This window comes from Canis lupus, chromosome 15, assembly GCF_048164855.1.
Source record: "Canis lupus baileyi chromosome 15, mCanLup2.hap1, whole genome shotgun sequence".
Lineage (NCBI taxonomy): Eukaryota > Metazoa > Chordata > Mammalia > Carnivora > Canidae > Canis > Canis lupus.
This window is the reverse complement of record NC_132852.1, coordinates 51,866,225-51,892,828: the sequence shown is the minus strand read 5'-3', so window position 1 is coordinate 51,892,828 and position 26,604 is coordinate 51,866,225. Positions and strand designations below refer to the sequence as shown.

At 38.6% G+C, this 26,604-nt stretch overlaps 1 protein-coding gene across 1 annotated transcript in view; it reads left to right on the top strand.

Moving 5' to 3' along the window:
• Positions 1-26,388, top strand: part of KIAA1549 (KIAA1549 ortholog) — a 145,324-nt gene extending 118,936 nt beyond the window's left edge. Inside the window, exons 18-21 of the mRNA XM_072775756.1 lie at positions 1,174-1,220; positions 7,148-7,305; positions 18,523-18,668; positions 20,620-26,388. Of these exons, the coding sequence (XP_072631857.1) occupies positions 1,174-1,220; positions 7,148-7,305; positions 18,523-18,668; positions 20,620-20,871 (603 nt within the window). The 3' untranslated portion in view covers positions 20,872-26,388. The remainder of the gene's footprint in view (positions 1-1,173; positions 1,221-7,147; positions 7,306-18,522; positions 18,669-20,619) is intronic.
• The last annotated feature ends 216 nt before the right edge of the window (positions 26,389-26,604 follow it).

The following is a 26,604-nucleotide window of genomic DNA, read 5'->3' as shown; positions in this document are numbered from 1 at the left end:
TACTTTTCTTCACAAAGTAGAGATTTATTCAAGGGGGGAAATCTGGTTTGGGAACCAAGTACAGTGCAGTGGTTAAGAGCATGGTCTTTTGAATCAGAAAGATTGATTAGGAAGAAATTAACTTCCTTGTGAGTTGATTTCATCTCTTTGTTACTGTTACTGGGGCCTGAGTCAGTGCTCATAGTTCTTACCATAAAATACAAATTCGTTAAAAAGAAGCTTAGAAAAAATCTAATATGAGAGCAGGTCCAGAAGCAAGGCTGACTTAGTAATTAGTAACTTCACTTGGAGCTCTGGATCCCAGACAACCAGTGGGTTCAAATTGACTGTAGTTGGATGGACTCTGTCCACAGTTCCTGCTCTGTTAAGATATCTGATTCCCAGATAGTGATTCACAGTTGTTGAAAGAAGTTTTGAAATTGGAGTCCCACAAATGTTAGGGTTAGGATGTGTCAATTTCATGAGGAACACAACATGGATACATGTTTCTTCAAATCTGATGCCATATTGATTGTTTTACCCAAAGAACACTTGGTTAGCTGAGATAAGCTCAAGTAAAAAGAGTTGTTGAAGGATATGGGGCATCAGTTGGAACATAAGGGCAGGAGTATGGCTGGACCTCCCAGGAACCAGAAAACTCAAAAACTGAAGGTGTTCGCTTCATCTTTAAGAGTCTCTCTAATTTCTGGTTCTCTTTGTATTTTCTCTTTTTACAGTGTTCCACAGCACAGTACAGCATTCATATACTTTAGTTTTGTGAGTGTATTTGAATTGCTGCTGGACGCCCGCTGGCTCTGATGACCATCATGGCCCATGTTGATAAAGTCATTTACTAAGTGTGGCTACTAAGGCCTTCAGCAGAAGATACAGATTTGTCGAGAATGACCCTGTAGGGAAGAACAGATGCTGGAAGGCTGTGTGTTAACTCATATTTTTATAAAAGAAAGGTCTAGAAATTAGTTGTGTGTGTTTTTAAAGCATGGCAGCTCAGTTTCCCACACTGAAACTTCTGGCATTACTGGATGGCATGATGCCTCAATGGCATGCCAGCTGTTTATGAGAAAATAATTCTCTTGAAAGTTGATGCTGCCAACCTAAATTTGTAAGTTTGCTGTTGTCACTTTCTAATAAATGTTGAATGTTGATTATCATTTTCTTTTGGTTTTCTTCCAGAGATACGAAGACTATGGAATGACTCCTCCATCAGGTCCATTGCCAAGGTAAAGTTTTCAGGAGAAAATGCATTAGGACTTCCTCACATAGGTTGTTTTTAAAAATTTTGGAAATTCAGTTCTTTGAGCTAATAGCAGATGTAAAACTTCTGAGTTGTGTGTTTCTCTTGGGCTAATCTGAAGAGGAGAAGAAAGGTGGAATTTAAGTTCTGCTTCCAGGAATGACAGACTAGATAATTTACTGAGGGTAACTGGAAAAGCTAGAGAAGATTTTAAAATAAAGCAAAACCAAAACCAGATAGCTAACAGGGCAGTGAAATGGTATGGGGCCAAGATCCAGGAAATCCAGAGTGAGGAGCCCTACCTTTTGAGCGAACTTTCTCCTAAGTGTGCCTGCTAATTGTGGAGGAGGTGACTGAGAAGCTGAGCAAAACTTTGGACAGACTCATGGGGCTTGGAGTCTTGAAAATTCGACATAGTAAAAGTTGTGAGACACATCTCAAGGCATGCTTGGGGGGACTTCAATGCCTTAAATGAATCAAAACATATTTGAAAAGAAAAATGGCTGAAAATCAATGATCTAAGCATCCATATCAATGTCTAAAGAAATCTAATTAAACCTAAAGGAAGTAGAAGGAAGGAAATAATAAAAATAAGAAGAGAATTTAATGAATTAGGGGCACCTAGGTGGTTCAGTTGGTTGAGCGTCTGCTTTCAGCTCAGGTACCGATCCTGGAGTCCTGGGATGGAGCCCCACTTCAGGTTCCCTGCGCAGTGGGGAGTCTGCTTCTCCTTCTCCCTCTGCCCCTGCTCATGTTCTCTTTTGCTCACTCTCTCTCTCAAAAAAATAAATAAAATCTTAAAAAAAAAAAAAAATGAAACAGAATAGAAATACCGTAGTGAAGATTGACAAAGCTAGAAGTTAGTTCTTTGAAAAAAGCTAATAAAATTGATAAATCCCTGAAAAGCTTGATCAAGTAATTTGTGTATCATTATCAATAAGAGGAATGAGAAAGAACATATTAATCCAGATCTTTCAGAAATTAAAGAGATTTTGACAGATTTTTAAAAGATTTTACAGATGTTAAAATTTTTTGAACACATTTTTGTTAGATTTAAAATGGAAAAATTTTGGAACACCTGGCTGGTTCAGTCAGTGAGCATGCAATTCTTGATCTTAGGGTTGTGAGTTCAAGCCCCACTTTGGGGGTAGAGTTTACTCCAAAAAGTAAATTAAGTAGAAATTTCTTTTTTTCAAAATAAAGTAGAAAAATTCCTAGAAAGATAAAACCTGAATTGTTATATAACTATTAAAGAGACTGAAATCATTCCTAAAATTCATCCCATAAAGAAAACTTTGGGCTTCAATTGTAAATTCTACCAAAAACACCAAAGGAAAGAAACATGCCAGTGTTCTTCAAATTTAACTAAAGAATATCAAAACAGAGATTGTTCTCCACCTCATTCTTTGAGACTGCTTACTTAACCTTAATATCAAGGATGAGACAAGGATAGGGAAATTGTAGGAAAGAAAACATTAAAAAACTCATGAACATAGATGCAGAAACTTGAAACTAAATATAGCAAACATATCTAGCATTGTATATGAAAGGATATCATGTCACTGCTAAACTGGATTTATTCCAATAATGCAAGGGTAATTTAATATTTTGAAAAATCAACCAATCCAATTCACAACTCTGAAGAGAATAAAAGAGGGAAATCTCATACTTACCTGGCAGGGGAGATACCATGATCACAAAAGAGGGAAATCTCACTTCATAAATACAGCATTTGATAAAACGCAACATCCATTTGTTTTTTTTTAATTTATTTTTTATTGGTGTTCAATTTACTAACATACAGAATAACCCCCAGTGCCCGTCACCCATTCACCCCCACCCCCCGCCCTCCTCCCCTTCTACCACCCCTAGTTCGTTTCCCAGAGTTAGCAGTCTTTACATTCTGTCTCCCTTTCTGATATTTCCCACACATTTCTTCTCCCTTCCCTTATATTCCCTTTCACTATTATTTATATTTATATTCATTATAAATGAATGAGAACATATAATGTTTGTCTTTCTCCGATTGACTTACTTCACTCAGTGCAACATCCATTTGTGGTAAAAATCTTAGCAAACAAAGAATAGAAGTGAACTTGTCTAATCAGGTAACAGTTATCCCAGCAAATGATTTCATGTTGAAATGTTAAAAGCTCTCCTTTAGAGAACAGGGGCAAGACAAAGACACATGCCTGCATTACCTCTGATCACCATTGCCCTGGGAGTCCTAGATAGTGTAATGAACAAAAGAAAAGGAAAGGAAAGGAAAGGAAAGGAAAGGAAAGAAAGAGAAAGAAAGAAAGAGAGAGAGAAAGAAAGAAAGAGAGAGATGAAGGAATTCAAGGAATTAAATAATAATGTTATTATTCTTATATATTTTCAGGTAGAAAATACTCAAATGTCAACACATAAATTGTTAGAATTAAGAGAATTTAGCAAAGATAGATAAATTATAAAATAGCTGGATATAAGATCAATATACAGAAATTTGTTTTATTTCTGTTTATGAGCAACAGACAAAAACTTTTAAAGGTACTGCATAAATTAGCATTAAAAATATAAAATATCTCAGAATTAATCTCACCAAAAATGATCAAGCCCTCTAAAGAAGATGTTCATGGATTGGGCAATTCAGTATTTTAAAAATATATATCTCCAGTAAGTGATCTACAGATTCATTGTGATCCCATTCAAAATCCTAGTAGTTTATTGTCTTTAAAAAAACATGTGGAAAAAAATAAAAAAATAAAAAAATAAAAAAATAAAAAATAAAAAAATAAAATAAAAAAACATGTGGAAATGCAAAGGGCCAACAATATTCAGGACACTTTGAGAAAAAGAAAAATAGTGTGTGAGAACTATTCTGAAGATTGTAACTTACTGTAAGGTAATGAAGACAATACGGTGTCACTGTAAAGCTAGACAAATAGACCAGAGGAACAGAGTGGAGAGTCCATAAACAGACCCACACATGAGTAGACAAGTGATTTATTACAAAGAAGGAATTGTGGAAAACCAGAGTTAATCTCAGAAATAATACTCCACTATCCTTTCAATGACCACAAGTCACACAGGAGTAGGAATATTATCTGTTTCCTCATTTTTTCTTTTCTTTATTTGCTCTCATTTTCCGAGGGGCTTATTTTATTTTTCCCCAACCCAGGCACTGCTTTGTGGTCCAAAAACAACAAAGGTAAAGAGAGCACCTGAGGATGAGGTGATTCAGAGCAGAAGTTAATGACGGGGAAGGGGGGGCATCTGATCTTGTTTGCCCAGTTCAGTTCAGTTTACACCTGTTTTCTAGTGGAATTATTAATAACTTGTAATTCTCCAAAGCAGTCTGGTTTTGATGACCAGTTTTATGGTTACTTAAGTTAAAGGATTTTGGGGGATTTGGATCACACTGAACTATGAACACACAGTTTAGGATAAAAAGGATGCAAATCGGGACGCCTAAGTGGCTCAGTGGTTGAATGTCTGCCTTCAGCTCAGGGTACGATCCTGGGGTCTGGGATCGAGTCCCACATCAGGCTCCTTGCAGGAAGCCTGCTTCTTCCTCTGCCTGTGTCTCAGCCTCTCTCTGTGTCTCTCATGAATAAATAAAAAAAATATTTTTTAAAATGTAAAAAGCATCTCTTTAAAAAAAAAAGGGATGTAAATGTAGCTGGAGGAGGATAATTGGGTAAAGTAGAAATAACTAAAGGGCAAAAGCTGGTTCTTGGATGGATGGTCAAGAGAGTATGATTTGATTAGGTGAATTCCAGTATGTAGACACTGAAGGAGGAACATGCCTTATGTTACACTCTGAGGTCTGTAAGGTCAGAGATGTCAGACATCTCTCTCTCTGAACTCAACTTAAAAAGTAACAGTGATCTAAAAAGAGCAATATAAATAGTGTAGGTTTCAATTTACAAGATGTGCTCCAGAAATAACACTATAGAATAGGGGCAAGTCCATCTATGTTCTCATCAAACTAGTTTGATCTGTTAATTACTGGTTGACTGTCATTTGCAAAGAACTGTAATTGGACTATCATGTTTTTTCCTTCTTGAGTTTCTTCAGAGAATGGTTTTCAAAGTGGGATTCTCAGACCCCTAGAGGGTCTTTGAGACCCTTTTAGGAGGCTGGGAGAGCCTATGAAGTCAAAACTGTTTCATAATAATATGAAAGCATTATTTGACTTTTTTTTTTTTTATTGTGTTGATGCCTATACTGAGGGGCAGAAACAGTGGTGGATGAAACTGCTAGAACCTTAGCATGCATCAAGACAGAGGCACCAAATGGCCCGAGTAGTCATCATATTCTTCACCACTGTGCAATCACAGTTTTTAAAAAATTCCAGTTTGTTAGTTAGGTTAGCATGTCCTTAATGAAGTAGTAAAAATTACTAATTTTAAAAACATTAAGCCCTTGAGTCCTTAGTAGTTTGTAGGACAAAAAAGGAATTACGTATTAAGCATTTTGTGCATGGAATTTTGAAGGAAAAGCACCTGTTCAGTTGTTTGTGTTAAGAACTGGTCTGTACCGTTGCTGTTTTTTTGTCTGAAAGATCAGTCGCAGACATCATTATTCAGACTTGGGTTGTTTGGCACTGTCTTGAAAATAAAGGAAGTGAGCCTGTCACTTCAAGAAAAATAACTGATAGGATTTGTTGCCAGTGATAAAATTGAGCTTTCAAGTGAAAATTTGAATTTTGAAAACTTTGGTCTGCCCCTGGGTACTTGACAGCTTCCTACTATTTAGAAGACTTTTCTGATGAGCTCAATGGTAATATTAATGAATGTCATTTTTTTGGATACTACCAAATGAAATGTATCAATATCTAGAAAGACTGCATAACTCAATGAACTAATATTTTCCAAATGACTCATATGGTAAAAGCATGCATGGGTCCATTCAAAGTGCAAAATGGACCAGTGGGTTTTAATGTAACAGAGTATAAAAAGTTAACTGATACTATTTCAGATTCCATATTGCCACTAAACCTTAAGGAAACTGCTGAATTTTGGTGTATCAAAGAAGAATATTTGTCTATAATATTACTTGAATATTATATGTAAAGACTACTAAGTCCTCCTTGTCCAACTATGTAATTATGTGAGTTCAGATTTTCTTCTTAAAATAACTTACAGCAACTGACTGAATACAAAGTATATGAGAATCCAGATGTCTTCTGTTAGGGAAATTTGAAAAAATTCAAAACTCTTCTTGCTCTTTTGCAGGAAGGGGGTTAGAAAATATAGTTGATTTCATGAGAAAATGTTAAGCTAAGATGCTTAATATTGTTATTTTTAGATTAATTTTAAACATAGGTATTTAAAAATGTTTTTAATTCCGAATGCAAGAAATATTTATAGATATAATTCACATTAACAGAAGTTCTCAGGAGTCCTCAATAATTTAGAGGTGTCCTGAGACCAAAAAGTTTGGGAACCCCTGTTAGAGCACTGGTTTTCAGCCTTGATGACTATCAGGATCATCTGTGGAACTCTAAAAACTGCCATATCTGGGTTGCACCTTTAGAGATTCTGTTTTCATTGGTCCAGGGTACAGCATGGACATCGGGGTTTTTAGAACATGATAACATGCCGCCGAGGTTGGGAATCACTTTAGTTCGATGCTGGAGATGCACGGGGTTTGTAAACTAAGGCATTTCTTCTTCAGTCACCCTGCAGAGATTGATCAAGCATCAGCTATATTCCAGGCACCGTTCTTAACACTGGAGATATATCAGTGAGCAAACAGAAAATGTCACTGTCCTTTGAGAGCTTATGTTCTAGGAGAAGAGATGGAAAATACACCAGTAGACAGATAGGTCTTATTTTTCTGTAGGGCCGAAGGTGGAACTTATTAATAAAGTACCAGAGCCAGGGTCAGATGTGGTCCTGATGCTTGGGCTTGCTTTGCCTTCAGACCAGGTTTTGGCCCCGGGTTACTGCAATCTTCAGAGCTGCTGCCTCCCGAGCCGCAGCAGCCACAGGCATCGGCTGAAGCCCCGTTTGCCACCCGAGGGATCTACTCTGAGGACGTGCCATCGGTGGCCCGGCCACGACCTGTCGGGGGCACCACAGGTATGTGTGGCTATTTAGCTTGCATTTCTGAACTGGACAACCCTTGCTTTTTTTGGCTACATTCTGGCAGAGTACATTTCAGACTACCTAGGGTTTTTTTGCTGTCACAGCGTTCGGTGACATCCGCACTGGTCTGAACCTTGTTCCCCTGGATTCTGGTGGAGGTGTAGTCAGGGGACGTGGGAAGAGAGAGTGGCTGAGATCCCAAGACGGACACCCTCTTGATTTGTCCCTAAGTCTGTGTCTCAGAAGCTGTCCCTTCGCATGGAAGTCACAGCAGAACTCTTCCAGGGAAAAACATTTCTAAATTCTTATGGTAAACGGAAAGATCTATTGCCATGCACTTGATATGCTGTCAAAACAAGTGTGTGTTTTAAAGAAGGCACCTTTCCAGCTTGGGATAAGCAACTCTAAACGTTGCTGGCCAGTGACCTGAGGGAGATTTTTGTTTCTAGTCCTGGTGACGAGAGGGACACTGCTCATAGGTGCCAGGCAGGGTCCAGCATGGCTGAGCTGAGGTTCTTATATGGCACTTGGCTGGTCTGCCCCTGCAGTTTACCTGAGATCTGGGCTTGAACTCCAGAATTAAAAATTGCTGTTTCGTGTCATGAAACTCCAGCTCATGAATAGTTGATACTCTGAATGCTCTGTTTGGTGCTGTTCATTGTTCTTAAACATCTGTGGATACCAGTCTTTCTTTTTTTGTACAGCTCAGCATACTCTTGAAAAATCCAAGTTCATTATACCTACCTACCTACCTATGTTTCATTACGAGGGCTCAAAGTCACTCTTTTATTTTCCTTTTTATTTTATTTTCATTTCTTCACCTTCCTGTTGGAAGATTTAATAAGAGACCGAAGCTTTAATAAGAGGAGCTGTTACATGTTAAATAGTTGGTATTTTTACTATTTTCTAACTTTCTGGGTAATACCTACCTTTATAAAGTCATCAAGGAACTAGTTTAAGCCAATTCAAAACTAGTAATAGTTGGTGGATAATTACGCATTACGGTTTCCTCATAAGGTTCTTGTATGTTGCATTGTTTGTCAATCAACAAAACAAATGATATATCTGGATATCCTATAGGATTTCATATATTTTACACATGCTGTGCTTACAATGAGTTTTGTTTCTTCTGCAAATTATTGCTTATTTGAATGTCGGTTGTGCATTACATATCCCAAACAGAATTCAGACATACTTACCTTTAATCTAAAAGAATGGAGAAATGGTATATATAAAACATTTGAAGAGGCCTTTATTTTCTAATCATTTCGATAAGAGATTAATTTGTATAAAAATTTGTATAAAAGTAAAGGAAAATAGTATCTAGGGAGGTGTATTCAGCAGATAGATATATCCACGAGGTATTTTTATTAGAGGATGATTCATATAAATTGACAAGTGGGCATATTTCGGAGCATAAATGGGCAAAGGACAGGAAGAGTGAATTCACAGAAGGAGTATTTGTGTGAGGCGTGTATCATGTGAAAGTAAACCTGTGAAAAATGCCCAGTTTTGAAAATTACCAAGGAAATGCACAGTAAAACCATGGTGAGACACCATTTCAGTCATGGAGCTTTTCATAGTAATGTAGCAAAATAACATTAGTATCCACTTTCTTTCTCTCTACAGTGGGCATAATGTATTAGTATTTAACCTCCTGGGGTTGTTTTAAGGATTAACAGAAGATAACAGATGTAAAGGATTCAAAATGGTGCCTGGCATGTTGTAAACTTTGAATGACTATCAGCTGCAATTATTATATTTTCTTTTTTTTTTTTTTTTAAACTTTTATTTATTTATGATAGGCACACAGTGAGAGAGAGAGAGGCAGAGACACAGGCAGAGGGAGAAGCAGGCTCCATGCACCGGGAGCCCGACGTGGGATTCGATCCCGGGTCCCCAGGATCGTGCCCTGGGCCAAAGGCAGGCGCCAAACCGCTGCGCCACCCAGGGATCCCTGCAATTATTATATTTTCAATGATGATATAAATCAGTAAACATTTGGAAAGCAGCTGGGCAATTTGACTTACTGAGCTTTGGATTTGGTAATTCCACTTTGGAGAATCTAGGATTCTCCTCCCCAAAGAAATCCAAATACTGGAGGAAAAAAATACATGTGCAAAGATATTTATCAGTGCATTCATAATAGTGAACAATTGTGAGCCCCCTAAATGTTTAGTAATAAGGGAATTAGTAAATTGTACATCTATTCATTTATTATTAATTACTTAATTTCATTTTAGTATTTTTTTAATTCCAGTATACTTAACATACCGTGTTATATTAGTTTTAGGCATACAATATAGTGATGCAGCATTTCTATACATTACGCAGTGCCCATCAAGATAAGTGGACTCTTAATCTCCTTCACTTACTTCACCCATCCCCCACCTACCTCTCCTTTGGTAGCCATTGGTTTGTTTTCTATAGTTAAGAGTCTCTTGTTTGTGTCTTTTTGTTGTTGTTGTTCATCTGTTTTGTTTCTTAAATTCCGCAGGAGTGAAATCATATGGTATTTATCTTCCTCTGACTGACTTATTTCACTTAGCACTATACCCTCTAGCTCCATCTCTGTTGTTGCAAATGGCAAAATTTCATTCTTCTTTATGGCTGAGTAATATTCCATTGTGTATACATACACTGTGTCTTCTTTATCCATTGATCTATTGATGGATACTTGGGTTAAATAGTATCCATAATTTGGCTATTACAAATAACGCTGCTATAAACATAGGGGATGCGTGTATCTTCTTGTGTTAGTGTTTCCATGGGGTAAATACCACTAGTGGAATTACTGGATTGTAGGGTAGTTCTATTTTTAATTTTTTGAGGAACCTCCATACTGTTTTCCTGAGTGGCTTCACCAGTTTGCATTCCAACCAATAGTGCATGAGAGCTCCTTTTTCTTCACATCCTCACCAACACTTGTTGCTTCTTATGTTTTTGACTTTAACCATTCTGACAGGTGTGAGGTGATATCTCATTGTGAATTTGATTTGCATTTCCCTGATGATGAGTGGTGTTGAGCATCTTTTCATGTGTCTGCTGGCCATCTGGATGTCTTCCTTGGAGAAATGTCTGTTCATGTCTTCTACCCATTTTTAATTGGATTATTTGTGGGTTTTTTGTTATTGAGTTGTATCAGTTCTTTATGTATTTCAGATACTAACCCTTTATTGGATATATCACTTGCAAATATCTTTTCCCATTTCATAGATTGCTTTTTTGTTTTGTTGATTGTTTCCTTTGCTGTGCAAAAGGTTTTAACTTTGATATGGTCCCAATAGTTTATTTTTGGTTTTGTTGCCCTTGCCCCGTGAGACATATCTAGAAAAATGCTGGTTTGGCTGATGTCAGAGAAGTTACTGTCTGAGCTCTCTTCTAGGATTTTTATGGTTTCAGGTCTCACATTTAGGTCTTTAATCCATTCTGAGTTTATTTTTGTGTGTAGTTTAAGAAAGTGGTCCAGTTTCATTGTTTTGCATGCTGCTGTCCAGTTTTCCCAACACCATTTGCTGAAGAGGCTGTCTTTTTCCCATTGCATATTCTTGCTTCCTTTGTTAAAGATTAGTTGACCTTATAATTGTGGGTTTATTTCCTGGCTCTCTATTCTGTGCTATTGATCAGTGTGTCTCTTTTTGTGCCAGTACTATTATGATAACCACAGCTTTGTACTATATCTTGAAATATGGTTTTATGATATCTCCAGTTTTGTTTTTCTTCTTCAAGATTGCTTTGGCTGTTTAGGTTCTTTTGTGGTTCCATACAAATTTTAGGATTAGTTCTAGTACTTTGTTAGGGATTGCATTAAATCTGTAGATGGCTTTGGGTAGTATAGACATTTAGCAATGAATGTCTTTCCATTTGTTTGTGTCATCTTCATTTTTTTCCATCAGTGTTTTATGGTTTTCAGAATACAGGTTATTCACCTCTTTTGGTTAACTTTGTTTTAGGTATTTTATTATTTTTGGTGCAATAGTAAGTGGCATTGTTTTCTTAATTTCTCTGTCTGATACTTCATTATTAGTACATAGAAGTGCAACAGATTTCTGTATATCGATTTTGTATCCTGTGACCTTACTGAATTCATTTATCAGTTCCAGCACTTTTTTGGTGGAGTCTTGGGTTTTCTATATATAGTATCATATCTCTACAAATAGTGAAAGTTTTGCTTCTTCCTTACCAATTTGAATGCCTTTTATTTCTTTTTGTTATAATTGCTGTGGCTTGGACTTCCAGTATTATGTTGAATAAAAGTGGTGAGAGTAGACATCCTTGTTTTGTTTCCCCTGATCTTGGGGGAAATTTTTTCAGTTTTTCACCATTGAGTTTGATGTTACCTGTGGATTTTTCATATTTGGCATTTATTATGTTGAAATATGTTCCCTCTAAACCTAGTTTGTTGAGGGTTCTTTTTTTTTTAAGATTTTATTTATTCAAAAAAAAAAAAGATTTAGGGGATCCCTGGGTGGCGCAGCGGTTTAGCACCTGCCTTTGGCCCAGGGCGCGATCCTGGAGACCCGGGATCGAATCCCACATCGGGCTCCCAGTGCATGGAGCCTGCTTCTCCCTCTGCCTGTGTCTCTGCCTCTCTCTCTCTCTCTCTCTGTATGACTATCATAAATAAATAAAAATTAAAAAAAAAAAGATTAAAAAAAAAGATTTTATTTTTTCATTCATGATAGACAGAGAGAGAGAGAGAGGCAGAGACACAGGCAAAGGGAGAAGCAGGCTCCATGCAGGGAGCTCGAAGTGGGACTCGATCCCGGGACTCCAGGATCACGCCCTGGGCCGAAAGCAGGCACCAAACCACTGAGCCACCCAGGGATCCCGAATGAGGGTTCTTATCATAAGTAGATGTTGTACTTTGTCTAATGCTTTTTCTGCATCTATTGAAATGATCATATTGTTCTTATCTTTTGTTGATGTGATGTATCACTTTGATTGATGTGGGAATATTGAATTACCCTTGCATCCTAGATATAAATCTCACTCGATCGTGGTCAATGTTTTTTTAATGCATTGTTGTTTTTGGTTTTCTCCTATTTTGTTGAGGATTTTTGCATTAAGTTCATCAGACATATTGTCCTGTAGTTCTTTTTTTTTTTTTTTTCCTGTTATGTCTTTATCAGGGTAATGGCTTCATAGAATAAATTTGGCCTCATAGAATAAATTTGGAAGCTTTCCTTCCTCTTCTGTTGTTTTGAACAGTTTGACCAGAATAGATAATAACTTTCTTAAACGTTTGGTTGAACTTGGGGCACCTGGGTGGCTCAGTCAGTTAAGTGTCTGACTCTTGATTTTAGCTCAGGTCATCATCTCAGGACTGTGGGATTGAGCGCCACATTGGGCTCCATGCTCAGCAGAGTCTGCATGATATTTTCTCTCTCCCTTGGCTCCTGCTCTCTTTCTCTCTAATAAATAAATACATCTTAAAAAGAATAAATGTTTGGTAGAATTCATCTGTGAAGCCATCTGGTTCTGGGCTTCTGTCTCTTGGGAGTTTTTTTGATTACTGATTCAATTTCATCACTGGTAATTGGTGTGTTCAAATTTTCTATTTCTTCCTGATTCAGTTTTGGGAGGTTGTATGTTTCTAAGAATTTATCCATTTCTTCTAGATTGTCCAATTTGTTGGCATATAATTTTTCATAATATTCTCTTATAATCTCTTGTATTTCTGTGGTGGTGGTGGTTATTTTTCCCCTTTCATTTCTGATTTTGTTTATTTGAGTCTTTTTTTCTTTTTCGATGAGTCTGGCTAAAGGTTTATCAATTTTGTTAGCTATTTCAAAGAACCAGCTCCTGGTTTCTATTGATCTATTCTGTTGTTTTTTCTAGTTTCTATTTCATTCATTTGTTCTCTAATATTTTTAAATTTCTTCCTTCTACTGGTTTTAGGTTTTGTTTGTTCTTTTTTCTCTAGCTCCTTTGGGTGTAAGGTTAAGTTGTTTGAGATTTTTCTTTCTTCTTGATAGGCCTGTATTGCAATAAACTTCCCTCTTAGATCAGCTTTTGCTGCATCCCAAAGATTTTGGGCAATTGTGTTTGTTTTCATTTGTGTCCATGTGTTCTTTGATTTCCTCTTTGATTTCTTGGTCAACCCATTCATTATTTAGAAGTATGTTATTTAACCTCCATGTATTTGTGATCTTTCCATATTTTTTCTTGTGGTTGATTTCCAGTTTCATAGTGCTATGATCAGAAGAGATGCATGATATGACTTCAGTCTTTTTTTAATTTGTTGAGATTTGTTTTGTGGCCTAACATGATCTATTCTGGAAAATGCTCCATGTACACTTGAGAAGAATGTGTATTCTGGTGTTTTAGGATGGAATGTTTTGAATATATCTGTTAGATCCAAGTGGTCCATTGTGTCACTCAGAGCTATTGTGTCCTTGTTGATTTTCTGTTTGGATGATTTATCCACTGATGTAAGGGGGGTGTTTAAGTTCCCTACTATTATTTCATTGCTATCGATATTTGTATGTATCTGTTAATAACTGCTTTCTGTATTTGGGTGCTCTTATGTTGGTTGCATAAATATTTACAATTGTTATATCTTCTTTTTGGATTGTTCCCTTTATAACTATGTAGTGTCTTTGTCTTTTGTTACAGTCTTTGTTTTAAAGTCTATTTTGTCTGATATAAGTATTGCAATCCTGGCTTTCTTTTTCATTTCCATTTGCATGATAAATATTTTTTCATTTCTTCACTTTCAATCTGCATGAGTCTTAGGTCTGAAATGAGTCTCTAGCTTTTTTTATCCACTGTGTCACCCTGTGTCTTTTGATTGGTGCATTTAGTTCATTTATATTCAGAATAATTATTGATAGGTATGTCATTTTGTCACTTGTTTTGTGGTTTTTTGTAGTTCTTCTCTATTCCCTTCTGTTGCTCTTAACTTAGTGATATATTTGAATTCTTTTCTCTGTATTTGTTGCTGTTCTATTACTGGTTTTTCCTTGTGGTTACCATTATGTTTGTATATAACATGTTATGTATATTGCAGTCTGTGTTAAATGGATGGCTCCTTAAGTTTGAACTCATTATAAAAGCACTAAGTTTTAACTCCTCACCCTCCCATGTTTTAGGTATATGGTCTCATATTTTATATCGTTTTGTTCTGTGAATCCTTTGACTGATTGTTTTATATATATATATGTAAATTATATAAAATATATAAATATATAAACATATAAAATTATTTATAAAATATATAAAATTATTATATAATATAAAGTATATAAAATATATATATATATATTTTTGTACTGCTTTTATGCTTCCTACTTTTCTTCTTCTTGCTTATGATCTCTTGTTTCTACTCAGAGTCCCCTTTAACACTTCTTGTAAAACTAGTGGTAATGAATTCCTTTAACTTTTGTTAGTCTAGGAGATTCTTTTTATCTCTTTCTATTGGGAATGATAGTTTTGCTGCATAGAGTTTTCTTGATTGCAGGTTTTTTCTTTCAGCACTTTGCTTATATCATGTCACACTCTCTTCTGGCCTGTAAAGTTTCTGCTGAAAAATCCACTGATTGCCTTATGGTGCTTCCTTTGTATACAACTCTTTTCTTTTCTCTTGCTGTTTTTAAAACTCTGTTTATCACTACTTTTTGCCATTTTAATTACTATGTGTTTTGTTATGAATTTCGTTGGGTTAATTTTGTTGGGGGCTCTCTGTGCCTCCAAGATCTGGATTTCTTTTTCCTTCTGCAGATTTGGGAAGTTTTCAGCTATTATTTCAAGTAAATTTCCTGTCCTCTTTTCTCTCTCTTCTTCTGGGATCCTTTTAATGCAAATGTTGTACTTGATGGTGTTGCTGAGTTCCCTTAATCTATCTCATTTTTCATTATTCTTTTTTTCATTCTCTTTCTTTCATTTGAGACATATTTCTCTGTCTCTTTATTTTGTAAGTCTCTGTGTCTGTTTCTGTGTGTTAGGAAAGTCAGCCATATCTCCTGCTCTTGACCTTATGAAGAAGAGGTCCTATAGTGTTCTGCAGTGCAATGTCCCTGTTCACCAGAACCTGGTGCTTAAGTGATATCTCCTGTGTATGTTGCATGCACCCTACTATTGTGGCTGTACAGTTGTCTGTGATGGCTCTATTTGCCTGTTGTGGGCAGGGTTTGGTCCCTTGTTGTTAGTGGGCCACTCTGGGGTCATGTTGGGCTTGTTTTGAGTCAGACCAGGTGTTTGCCAGAGATACAGTAGCACTGAACTGCAGGGTACTTTCCCTTTGTTGTCCCCTGAGAAGCTTTCATTGATTGGCAGGGCTTATAGTCACACCAGATGTTTGCCCCAACAGTCCACTGTTGGAGCCCCCAGTTGGACGGGTGTTTGTGGTTACCTTCCTCTTACCTCAGCGCAGGAATCACTTTTTGAGTGGTGCGGACTCCAGTCATGGCTGCTTGCACTCTGTCATGCTTATGACAGCTCTTTGGATGGATCCTGCCGAGGGTGAAGGGAGCCTGTCTACAGAAGAATGGAGGAACAGGGTGCCCCTTGTTAGCAGGGCTTCTCAGTTCTGCCCTGGGAGGAACCTGGAGCTTCTTTGGAGATATGCTGAGGGCAGGCTGGAGGGGCTGGGTCCACAGGAGTGTGTGGGGGCAGAGTGCACTTATAGCAAACTAGGTGGAGAGTATTGTGCTGCGCTGGTTCCTGCAGGTGTCACCTATACGTAGGCTGGGGGTGCTGGGCAGGGAAATGGCATCTCTGTACCCAGGCATTTTTCAAACTGATGCTTCTATATTGTCTCAAGTGGGAACTCAGTTTCTTCTCACCCTCTGGCTTCCAGAGTTAAGCTTATTCATTTTCAAAGTTCTAGGTGTTAAACCCCACTGTTTATAAGAATTCATGAAGTTGAGCCCCTCTAGTTTTCAAAGCCAAATGATGGGGGATTTGTTTTCCCAGTGCAGGTCTTCTATGCCTGGGGTGTCTGGGGTGGGGTCTCCTCCTCTCCCTTCTCTATGCTGGCAGTGACCTTCCCTCTTGAGGGCTGTCTGGAAGATGTGTTTGGTTCTTGACCATGTCTTTGCCCTTCTTGCCCTTTCTCATGTGACTTCTTCTCTGTGTTTAGCTATGGAGAGTCTGTTCTGCCAATCTTCAGGTCATTCCTAGTTATTTACACTAATGTGGGTGTTATCTAGCTGTATCTGTGGGATGGAGTGAGCTTAAGGTCCTACTTCACCCTCTTCTCTGGAAGGCCCCAATTGTCCAGCTATTTAAAATGAAGAGCTCAGGGACACCTGGGTAGCTCAGTGGTTGAGTGTCTGCCTTTGGCTCAGGTCATGATCCTGGGGTCATGGGATCGAGTCCCGCATCGGGCTCCCTGCAGGGAGCCTGCTTTTCCCTCTGCCTGTGTCTCTGCCTCTCTCTGTGTCTCTCATGAATAAATAAATAAAATCTTTAAAAAATAATAAAATGAAGAGCTCAGAAAGAATCAGAAAAAGAGGATTTAGGATTTACCAATTGCCTCTTCCTTTTATGGTACTTGACCTATTTTATCTCTTTCAATTCTTGAAATAACATCATGGAGTTGATTTTTTATCCCCATTTGAGAATTGAGGCATCAAGGCTCGGTGGGAGTTGTAGCCGACTGCCCAAGGTCACAATGGCAGGGCTGGAGTGCAAACCCATGTTTCCTGGGTGTGATGCACCACTTGAATCAGGGAGAAAGCCTGTCTTCTATCATTATGTAAACAAAGCAAGGTGCAGAATTGTGTCTGAATTATGATTCCAACTACCACAGTAGTTTTAACACTGTGGTATGCTTTTCTGTCTATGCACTTGTTTGCACCTTGGTAAATGCTGGGGAACAGTGTGCTGCATTTTTATTCTTTGCAGGATTTGCTCAAACAATGTATATTGAGCAAAGAGTACTGATGGTCCCAATAATTTTAATGACTATTATAAAACTTCAGTAACTGGCAAGAGCTTCTGCATAGTGTATTGCTCTGATAGGAACCTGGCAAGTTTTTTCTGACCTTTAGTTTTAAGATATCCAAATAAACTGTAGTATTCCTTATTTTTTAAAATGTATTTGGTTAATGGAGGCTATTAATTTGACAAGTTGAGTAGGAGAGGATTGGAAGATGGAGAGGGCTACCTTTCCTACCTCTGTGAAATCTTTGAACCTTGTAGGACTGGTCTAAACAGCACAGGTGAATTTGATGATTCTCGGCCCTTTTGGAAACAAGTATTTTATTTCACAGTGCTTAAAGATCACTTTTTTCTCCCTTAATCTATGGAATAGGGATATGGATATATACCCATATATATATATGGATATATACCAAAAGTTGATAGAGGAGGAAAATATGTCATTTATACCCCAGCCTTCATAGCTATCCAATGCTATAGTGTGTCCAAGTGTGGAGAATGAGCTTGAAAGAGATTCCTGGCTTTGCCATCAGTATACCTCACTGAGGAAGCTGTGGGTGGGTGGCTTAAAGTTTTAATAATGACATAGCTAAATTATGGGAAAAAATGTAGTTAAAAATAAATGGACTTAAACATTCTGAAATATTTCTTTGATTTATGCCACATACCTTTTTTTAAAAAAATGCATATTGTATTTTCTCTCCTTCTAAGTCTCAAAGCCAGAGCAAGAAGGAGCCAGGTTTTACCTTCTTTACATCTCCAAAACCTTTCTCTCCTTTCTCCCCAGTAAGTAAGATCATCCTTACATGTAACCTCTATAGAAATGAATGGAAGGGCCCTCTATTATAGCCTTTATTCCCCATCCTTTGATGTCTAGCCAGGAAAATAAGAACATCACTGTTAGCCACTGTATTAAATGGAAGTAAAAGCCCATGAACCAAGAAGCCCAAGGTCTGTTTCTCGTAGGAAATGACATTCTCTGGAGATAGAATTGGTGCCATATTTGAACAGTGCTTATATCCCTTGTCCCTAAGGGAGAACCATGGTCAGAACCGAAGTGTCTTGGGTGCCTGGATGGCTCAATCTGTTAAGCATCTGACTTTTGGTTTTGGCTCAGGTCATGATCTCAGGATTGCTGGGCATGGAGCCTGCTTGAGATTCTTTTTCCCTCTCCTTCTACTATCTGTCTCAAATAAATAAATAAATCTTAAAAAAAGAAGAAGAAGAAGAAGAAGAAGAAGAAGAAGAACCACCACCAAAGTGTCTTGGCAGGTAGCCTCACTTCCTTGCAAGTGTTGACCAGGCTGCCCCACTATGTTCCTTCAGGTTCCCAGATTCAGCATCTGACACAGGTGGGAATTGCAAGCAGAATTGGAGCCCAACCAGCGGAAATCCCACCAACCAGAGGTGGCCAGTATGGAGGACCTGGCTGGACTTCATATGGGGATGATGAAGCTGGCCGTAGAGAATCTGTAAGTATCTTGTGTTTGGGTCATCACTGAAAATTCAGATGTAATCACTTAATTCAGCTGCTTCTGCTTTGAGGACCGCTTTTTAAAGCCTACATAAGTAAGAGTTCTAACCTCTCTCACTTTTTTCTCCGTGAATGTATTTTTGCTTGCAGTTTTCAGATAGTAAATTCCCACCCACCTGGAGTGGTAGAATAATTGCACTGAACTTTTGGAAAGTGTATAATTTTTCCTGAGGCAGATTTCGGGCTTAAAGTAGTGATTTTTTTGGAAATAACCTTTTAAAAAAAATACTAAAAGTGATAACTCATTACAGAAAATCTGGACAGAGACCTCTAAGTAACAGCTACTTTAAAATTTTTTCCAGTTTTTTTTTTTTATATTGTGATAAAACACACATAATATTTGCCATGTTAACCATTTTTAAGCATACAGTTCAGTGGTTTTAAATACATTCATGATGTTACACAACCATCCCTACCTTCCATCTCCCTAGTATTTTTCATCTTGTAAAATGGAAAGTCTGTGCTAGTTAAACACTAAGTGCCACGTGCCCATCCCCCCAGAACCAGGCAACTTTGTTCTTTCTGGCTCCATGATTTTGACTTTCAAGTAGTGAATTTGAACCTGTAGGTGACTAAAATCTGGACTTGATCTTTGGCATTATTGTTGTGTAAATATGCATGAGCTTACATACCTACTCGCTCACTGTTTATGCTTTGTTGTAGGTTTATCCATGTCATTTATGTTATGACCCCCACAAGGTGCTTCTGCCACAAGCTCACAGTTTGGGTTCCAAGGCACAGAGTTTCTCAGTATCTTCTCATTACATTGATCACTCTTTTATAGGAACAGAATCAATATGGGCACAGGTCATTTCCACAAATGCTTTTCTTTGTTTTTCTCAAGAATTTTATATTCATTTACATGTTTTTCCAGCAGAAACACTAAATTCTTTTCATGACTGGAGGCTTCTACTACTCAGTGAAAGAAAATTAACTTTAGAATATAATTTTCCTCTAATAGATACATTTTTATACTTAGGATTTCAGGTATCTGCTTTATACTTGTTGACCTTTTTCTGCCTTCATCGTGCCCAACTTATTTTCATGAGGTGTTTTGGGTTTTCCTATTAAATCCGGTGTTCACACTGCCTCTTTATCACTATTTGGAAGCATGAAATGTAGAAATATTCTAGGGCTTGAATGCCATGTTTACCACGAGGCTTACTTTTAGCATAAGTGAAACCACGGATTTAGTACTCATGCATGTATTTAAAGAGAGATTTTTTTTTTTCACTGAAAAGATAGGGAAAAAATCATTGAAAAGTACAATAATTCTGGTCAAATGGATGCCCAATTAACTTATATTAGGCAAATATAAGCAAAACTATTATATGTTCCAGTGGAGATAAAAGGCTTTGCAGAACAGTCAGTAGATGCCCAGATAAATAAAATGGAGAATGATTTTGTGACATTGTTGATGTTCTTTGGGTCCCATGTGTGTCGCCTGCACAGCCTCCCAGGGCTTGAGCCCCAGAGCAGAAGCAGTTCTTGTCTGTCTGCTCATCTCTTCCAGCTCTCAGATACCATCATTTGACCTGTCACCTCCACAGGGCACCCCAACGCTCCAGGTCCCTTCCTCTTCTCCCAGTGGGCCACTTACTTCCACACACATAGGCACAGAGAATTGACCAACCTCATCATTCTTTCTGTCTGCCTTGAAGCAAGTATTTATTAGGACCTGTTAAGTCCAGGGTGTCTTTACTATATTGCTCTTGCTCCCACAGTTCTTCCACGGTTTCTATATTCCATCCTGGGGGCCTCATTGGCGGGTCCAGTTCAGTGGGGGGTGGGCAGAAGTAGTCCTGAGATGGTGCCCACCACCAGTTTGAATGGGTTTTCCCTCCTGTTCTTACATGGGAAGTACAGTAACGTTTTCCATGGTTTTTCAGACGCATGTGCTTGGACATCAAGAGTATTCTTCACCGCTGTTCCAGGTGCCAAGGACTTCAGGCAGGGAGCCCTCTGCTCCTCCCGGAAACCTCCCGCACAGGGGGCTGCCCGGTGCGGGGCTGACTTACACCACCAGCTCCACAGAAGACCTCCAACCCGGCCACTCTTCGGCTTCACTCATCAAAGCAATCCGAGAGGAGCTGCTCCGGCTTTCCCAGAAACAGACCGCCGTGCAGAACTTCCACAGCTGATCGGCCTCACCTTGCAAATTTGCCAAGTATCTGCTTCCTGTGGAAGCAAGACTAAATGGAAATCAACCAAGTGGGTGTTTGTAAGAGAACGCACATCTCCTGGGCTAGGTGCCCATGTAAGGGAGCAAGGTGCAATTCTAGAGGATGCCATAGTCATGTGACAGGTCATGATGCTTTCAATAAGTTGGCAGTTTTTTGACCACTTGGGTTTCTGTCGAAATTTATGTACTTTTGGCCAAAAGCCAGCAGCACTTCGTGAAGGCAAACCACAAACCGAAACTAACAAAAATCACTAAATTAGTCTCCTTTTTAAAGGTAAAAGATGGAAATGTGTAGATGGCATAGGGATTAATGGAATCCAGCATTTCTGGGGGAAGATGTGTTTCAGCCTGGTTTGTATGATGAACTTGCTGCTTTGTTTTATGAGAAAAGAGATTTGAAGACATTTTATTAACGGCTTGATTTCCCTCTTTTTCTCCATAGGAACTTATTTTAATAGTCACATTAACAACAAAAATACTAAGACTGTTTGGGAATTTTAAAAAGCTACTAGTGAGAAACCAAATGATAGATTGTAGAGCCTGATGATTCCAAAAGAAGCCATCATCTGCATTTTTTCCTTCTACTTCTGGTGCTATAGCTCCGAGGGCCCCTTCACCTTTATGTCTATGAAATGCAACTTTGGCTTTTTCAATGGAAGAATATGTTGAAGATTTCATTTTGTCGTAGAAAGAAAGAAAGAAAGGAAAAAAGAAAGAACAAATGAACGAACCTCCCAAATGGGGGGCTCCAGGGGAAAGCTTAATATTTATTTGGTTATTAAAAAATACATATTGGAGTTTAGATTTACATTCTTAATTGTATTTGCTGTTATTAATTGGGCGCATGCAACTACAGACAGCATCCCATTTCAGTGCATGCCATTATTAAGATCAGTCCTATAGAAGGAGGCTTTCTGGAGGTCCTTACTAAGCCTTGCACTTGGCTGATGAGTTGCTCAAAAATTATGTTTGAATGAGAAATCTTACATGAGCAAAAGTTATTTATAAAAACCACCAGGGCCAACAAATTGTTATTCATGAGTACATTTCTAATAATCACCTTCTCTGTGTTCAAGACCTGAAAATGAAAAAGAGTTCAGTCCAGCCTCTGTAATACATCAAGAAATGTAAAGAAGAGCTTTGAGGACCACAAGGGAAAGGAGAGAGTTGCTTCTGATTTCTGATTTTATTGTGCATGACCACTGGGTGACTCTTAAAACCATCTTATGCACTTGGGGCCTGACAGAGGGTATCATCTTGAGATTCAAGAATCTTGAGATTCACTCCTGAAGTTAGCATTTCCTTACTTCCCCAGTTAAAGAATATAATAACAAGGGCCTTTTCTGTTTTATGATACCTAGTGAAGCTCAGAAGAAAAACAGATAATGGGGTTTCTACTATGAATCCTTTCTTGTTAGGCCCACTAATACTTTTAATTAACAATTCAGGGCTCTGACAAATCAAAATCTGTATTGAATTCTAAGAACCCCGTAACAGCTAAAATAGGTTTCCATAGGGTAATTGTTGGGGACCAGAATCATGTTTTAGCACTTCTTCAATGAAGCCTGTCAGTCTTCTGTTACAGGCAGTGTTGGTTCTGGGCAGTTAAATGTAGCCTCTTTTTATCTGTGCCCTCTGAAAGAGGGGAGGGATGCAGGAGAGTAAGTCTTTCATGGATGTGAAAGGAATGGAAATCCCTTTTCAGGCAGTCCTCGCAGGCTCCAAGGACTGTGGGAGATAAGACCACTTTCTGAACTTGATTTCTTATCTCTTGGTCTTGGTTTAATATCAGACTCTCCCCAAAGTGGAGGATTATCTTTGCATGTCACTCAAAAATACCAGGTTTCCTGAATATGTTAAGAATTTCAGATACCCAAGCAGAATCTCATTGTGGACACCTTACAGTGAATTCAGATCTTGTGACAGCAAGTGGAATAAATGCAGGCCCCTCCTCCCATTCTGCTCAGTCTCATGTTTCGCACACTTGTGTACTAAGAATGGTTACTTCCTCTATACATCACAGAAATGGGCATCTCTTTTCCAGAGGGCTGTGGTAGTGATTTTGATGCCTTTCAGACTAGCATGAAAGGGTTCAACCTGTATTGTTAAGCTTAGAATTGATAGGCTTTTCAACGAATGTCATGACCAAAGATAGCATATGATAACCAGTGGTGTGTGGTGTGGTGTGAGCAGGCTCATGGGATCACCAGCACTCTTGTGTTGATTATAAAGCACACTCTGCACTTGTTTTCTCTAAATACCTGCAGCAGTTTTACCTGTCACCAAACTTGGGAGAGACTAACTGTCATGGGGAGCACCACACCTAGATGGGTCTTTGAACACTCAGTTAACGTGATCTATTTAAAAGAAAGGTCCTCATGTTGATCACGTATGGCTTTGGAGTTCCATTAACTGAAGCACCCTAAAGTGAAAAGTTTTGTGTGTATTCTCTTTTCCTAGTTTAAAAGTTGGTGGTAATAATGCAGATTATAAAGTTGAGTCAGAATTTCAGAGAAGGTTAGAGATCGTTTTCAGAGTCTGCTTTGTCACTAGCTTGCTACGTCAGGTACCTTCCTGAACATGTTTCTCCCCATCAGCCAAATGAGGACAGAGACTCTCTTTGTCTACCTCCCAGAATTTCTTCTTTCAAGATTCAGATGTGATCTTATGAGCAAATAACCCTTGAGGAGGGTGCACAAAGCTTGGTGAAATGTAAAACGTTATCTGTATGATTGCACTGGAATTAGTCTGATATGCTGTGATCCACCAGTGAGTGACTTTGCATGGAGGTAACCAGAGCAAAATTAAGGGTTCCATGTGACTCCTCCCTCTTTCCCAATTTGCTTGAAATTCACATTCTTCATCCTTAACTTTAAAACAGCATTTATCAAACATCTTTCTGCACCTGACTTTTTGCCGTTTCTAGCACCAAAAAGTCAACATGAGCCCTGTCTTCTAGAGCTTAGAATCTAAGACAGCACGGCTGGGTATAAAAGACAGAAGCTACAGATACATAATATGGTGTGAACATCAATAAGATTTACTGGAAAAAAAAAGATTTACTGAAAATACACAGGTGCATTGGGTACTCAGAAGAAGGGAAGTTGCACATTTGGAAACCATGGGCTCCTTGGGGAGAAGCCTACTTCAGAAGCTACTATAATGAAGATGGGGGAGCTGGTGAGATGGCAAGGGAAGAGCTGGGGGTGAGTCTAGGTAAGGATGGAAAAGTGGGCAAAGCTGTCCTTGAAAATGAACTTGATCCAGTGCAATATGGAAAAAGAATCCCAAACTGCATTGTTTAGGGAGTGCAAGAGGAGGAAAAGGAGCTGTGAGGATGTGTTCACAATAATATGGCAAGAGTTTGTGAAGAAAGTCTGCACAGCAAGAGATCCAGTCTGAAGGAGGGAAGAGCAGGATACCAAGAACTGCTGGAGGATCAATTGTAAAGTATGAAAATATTGTAAGAATTCCACCAAGGTTTTATTGTGTAGGGCAGCTCTCTGTGGTCAGCCATTCAAACACATTAAATCCTTTGTGGAGCATAGTAGGTTATAAATAAACATGTTCCACTTCTTTGTAGCTATCTATACAGTTTTCTCCGAATTTTATTTAACTTTAGAATATGTTTTGATTTTGGGGGGACATGGCTTTTGAGCAGCAGCAGACTGAGCGGGTTTTGCCAACCGGATTTACAGGACATGAGGCCTGTGATGCAAAGCACAGGTGAAGGTGCACCTGAAGGCTTTGGGCCAAAGCAGGTAATTTTGTGCTTTTATGAGCCTCCCATTTAACTGTGTACAGGGTCAGTGTTTACTGCATTGTACTTCTTCATGCTCCAGTGGCAACCCAGTCACTTGGACACTGATTTGCATTTGCAGTAATCCATGTTAATCATTAACGTCTCTTTCCCTTTTCATACTAGATTCTTAGACATGAATGAATTTGCTGGTTGAAAGGAAAGCTGGTTAAGGTTCTGGGCAGGCGAGAAGAGGGGCTCCAGTCTTAACTACCATACTAACTTCAGCTCGAGGTGAGCTTTAGCCATTCCATTTCTACCTCCAAAGCCAGTCTCCAGAGCCTGCTTATCCACATTTGTCCCTGACAGGAGCGTGAGGGAGTCCACTTCTGTACCTGCACACTGACCATTTAATCACAAAACACATTTTTATGGAATGGTAACTTGAACTTCGTTTTTACATTTAATCCAACACATTAATGGATATTCTTATAACAGGTGAGAGGGGTTCCTAAGAGCAACTGCTGTAATATACTCATAAAATGTAATAGGCTCACACTTACTACCTAATGAATAAGGAATGTGTATGTTTTAGGTTTCTTTTGATATTCTTGGAGGTGACTTTTGAGTGTTTAGGACTCCTCTCTCTAGTATTAAAAAGACTTGAAAACTGAAACCTCACGGTACGATCCTATTTCCATGCTTGTGTGTGTTAACAGTACATTTGGGAATTTATCTTAACATGCAGCAGCATTGAAATTTAGGACAAGAATATTAAATGCCTTTGGAAACATGAAACAAAGTTAGGAACCAGCGAACAAGTGAGAGAAGGAATGAATTTCTCAATCTGAGGTGGTCTAGTCCAAATTAGTTTCCCACAGGGTAGTTATGCAGGCTCCTTGCTTATCCTTCTTCCAGGTTTTAATGCTCTCGGGCCATTTCACATTTCAAGAAAGAGTGAATGGTAGAAGGGACAGAGATAAAAATTGAAATGAATCGCTCGGTCCCTAATTCCACAAAACCTTTCTGGACATCTTGGAGTATCATGAAGGGTCTCATGCCGCTGTTTCAAGCATTCATGGCTTGACTCCCTAAGTATGCAAGTTAGGAATAGTACAGGGCCAAGTTTAAGGCAGACACCCAGTACTATTCCTCTTGTTCATGTTGGGAAAGAAGGAGAGGAGGCTCCACTGATTAATGCACTTGCTCTAAACACCAGAGGGCTCATTTGAGAAGGAGGGGGTAAGAACTCATCTTGGCCTTCCTCCAGAGCATCTTCGAGGGAGCATGGAGATTGGGCCCATTGCCCTTGCAGGAAAGGTGGCTTGGCAGAGCTGCTCCAGGATGCCTACTTGTCTCCTACTTGGTCAAGGTCCATGTTCTTCTGACTCTTCCTGCATTCTCATTCCTGAATTGTGAGTGCTAATGTACGAAAATATGCAGACTAAATTGAGGCCACTCGTGGCATCAGTACTGCAACTTGAATTTGACAATCATGGTTTGCTGGTCTCAAACGGGCACTTAAATTTCAGTGTGGGTATATGATTTAGTAATCGAACCCTCCTTTCTATTTGTTGGTTATGTTTCTACCCTTCAATTAGCTGCCCTGTTTTCTAATGTGCTGTAGAGTTTTTGAAATAATTTATGCAAGTGTTTGGTTTCCATGTTTACAATTTATACTGCTTTCCTAGCATTTTAAATGGAAATGTCAATAAATGCTATGAATTGGTGTCCAAAGACCTTCTCTCTTTATTTCCTTTGTAACATGATTGTTTTCTCATTCGTAAAGTGTGATGGTTGAAAGATATCTAATTGTTGTGTCCCTCGTGAGAACACCCGGGACTTTCATTTTCCAAGGGTTAAGTCAAAAGGAGTCAAGTCCGCTTGTGGAATTTGCAGAACTGTTCACTCCTACCTTGGCTGGTGCCACCCCTTCTGCCGTGTTTTGCTTTT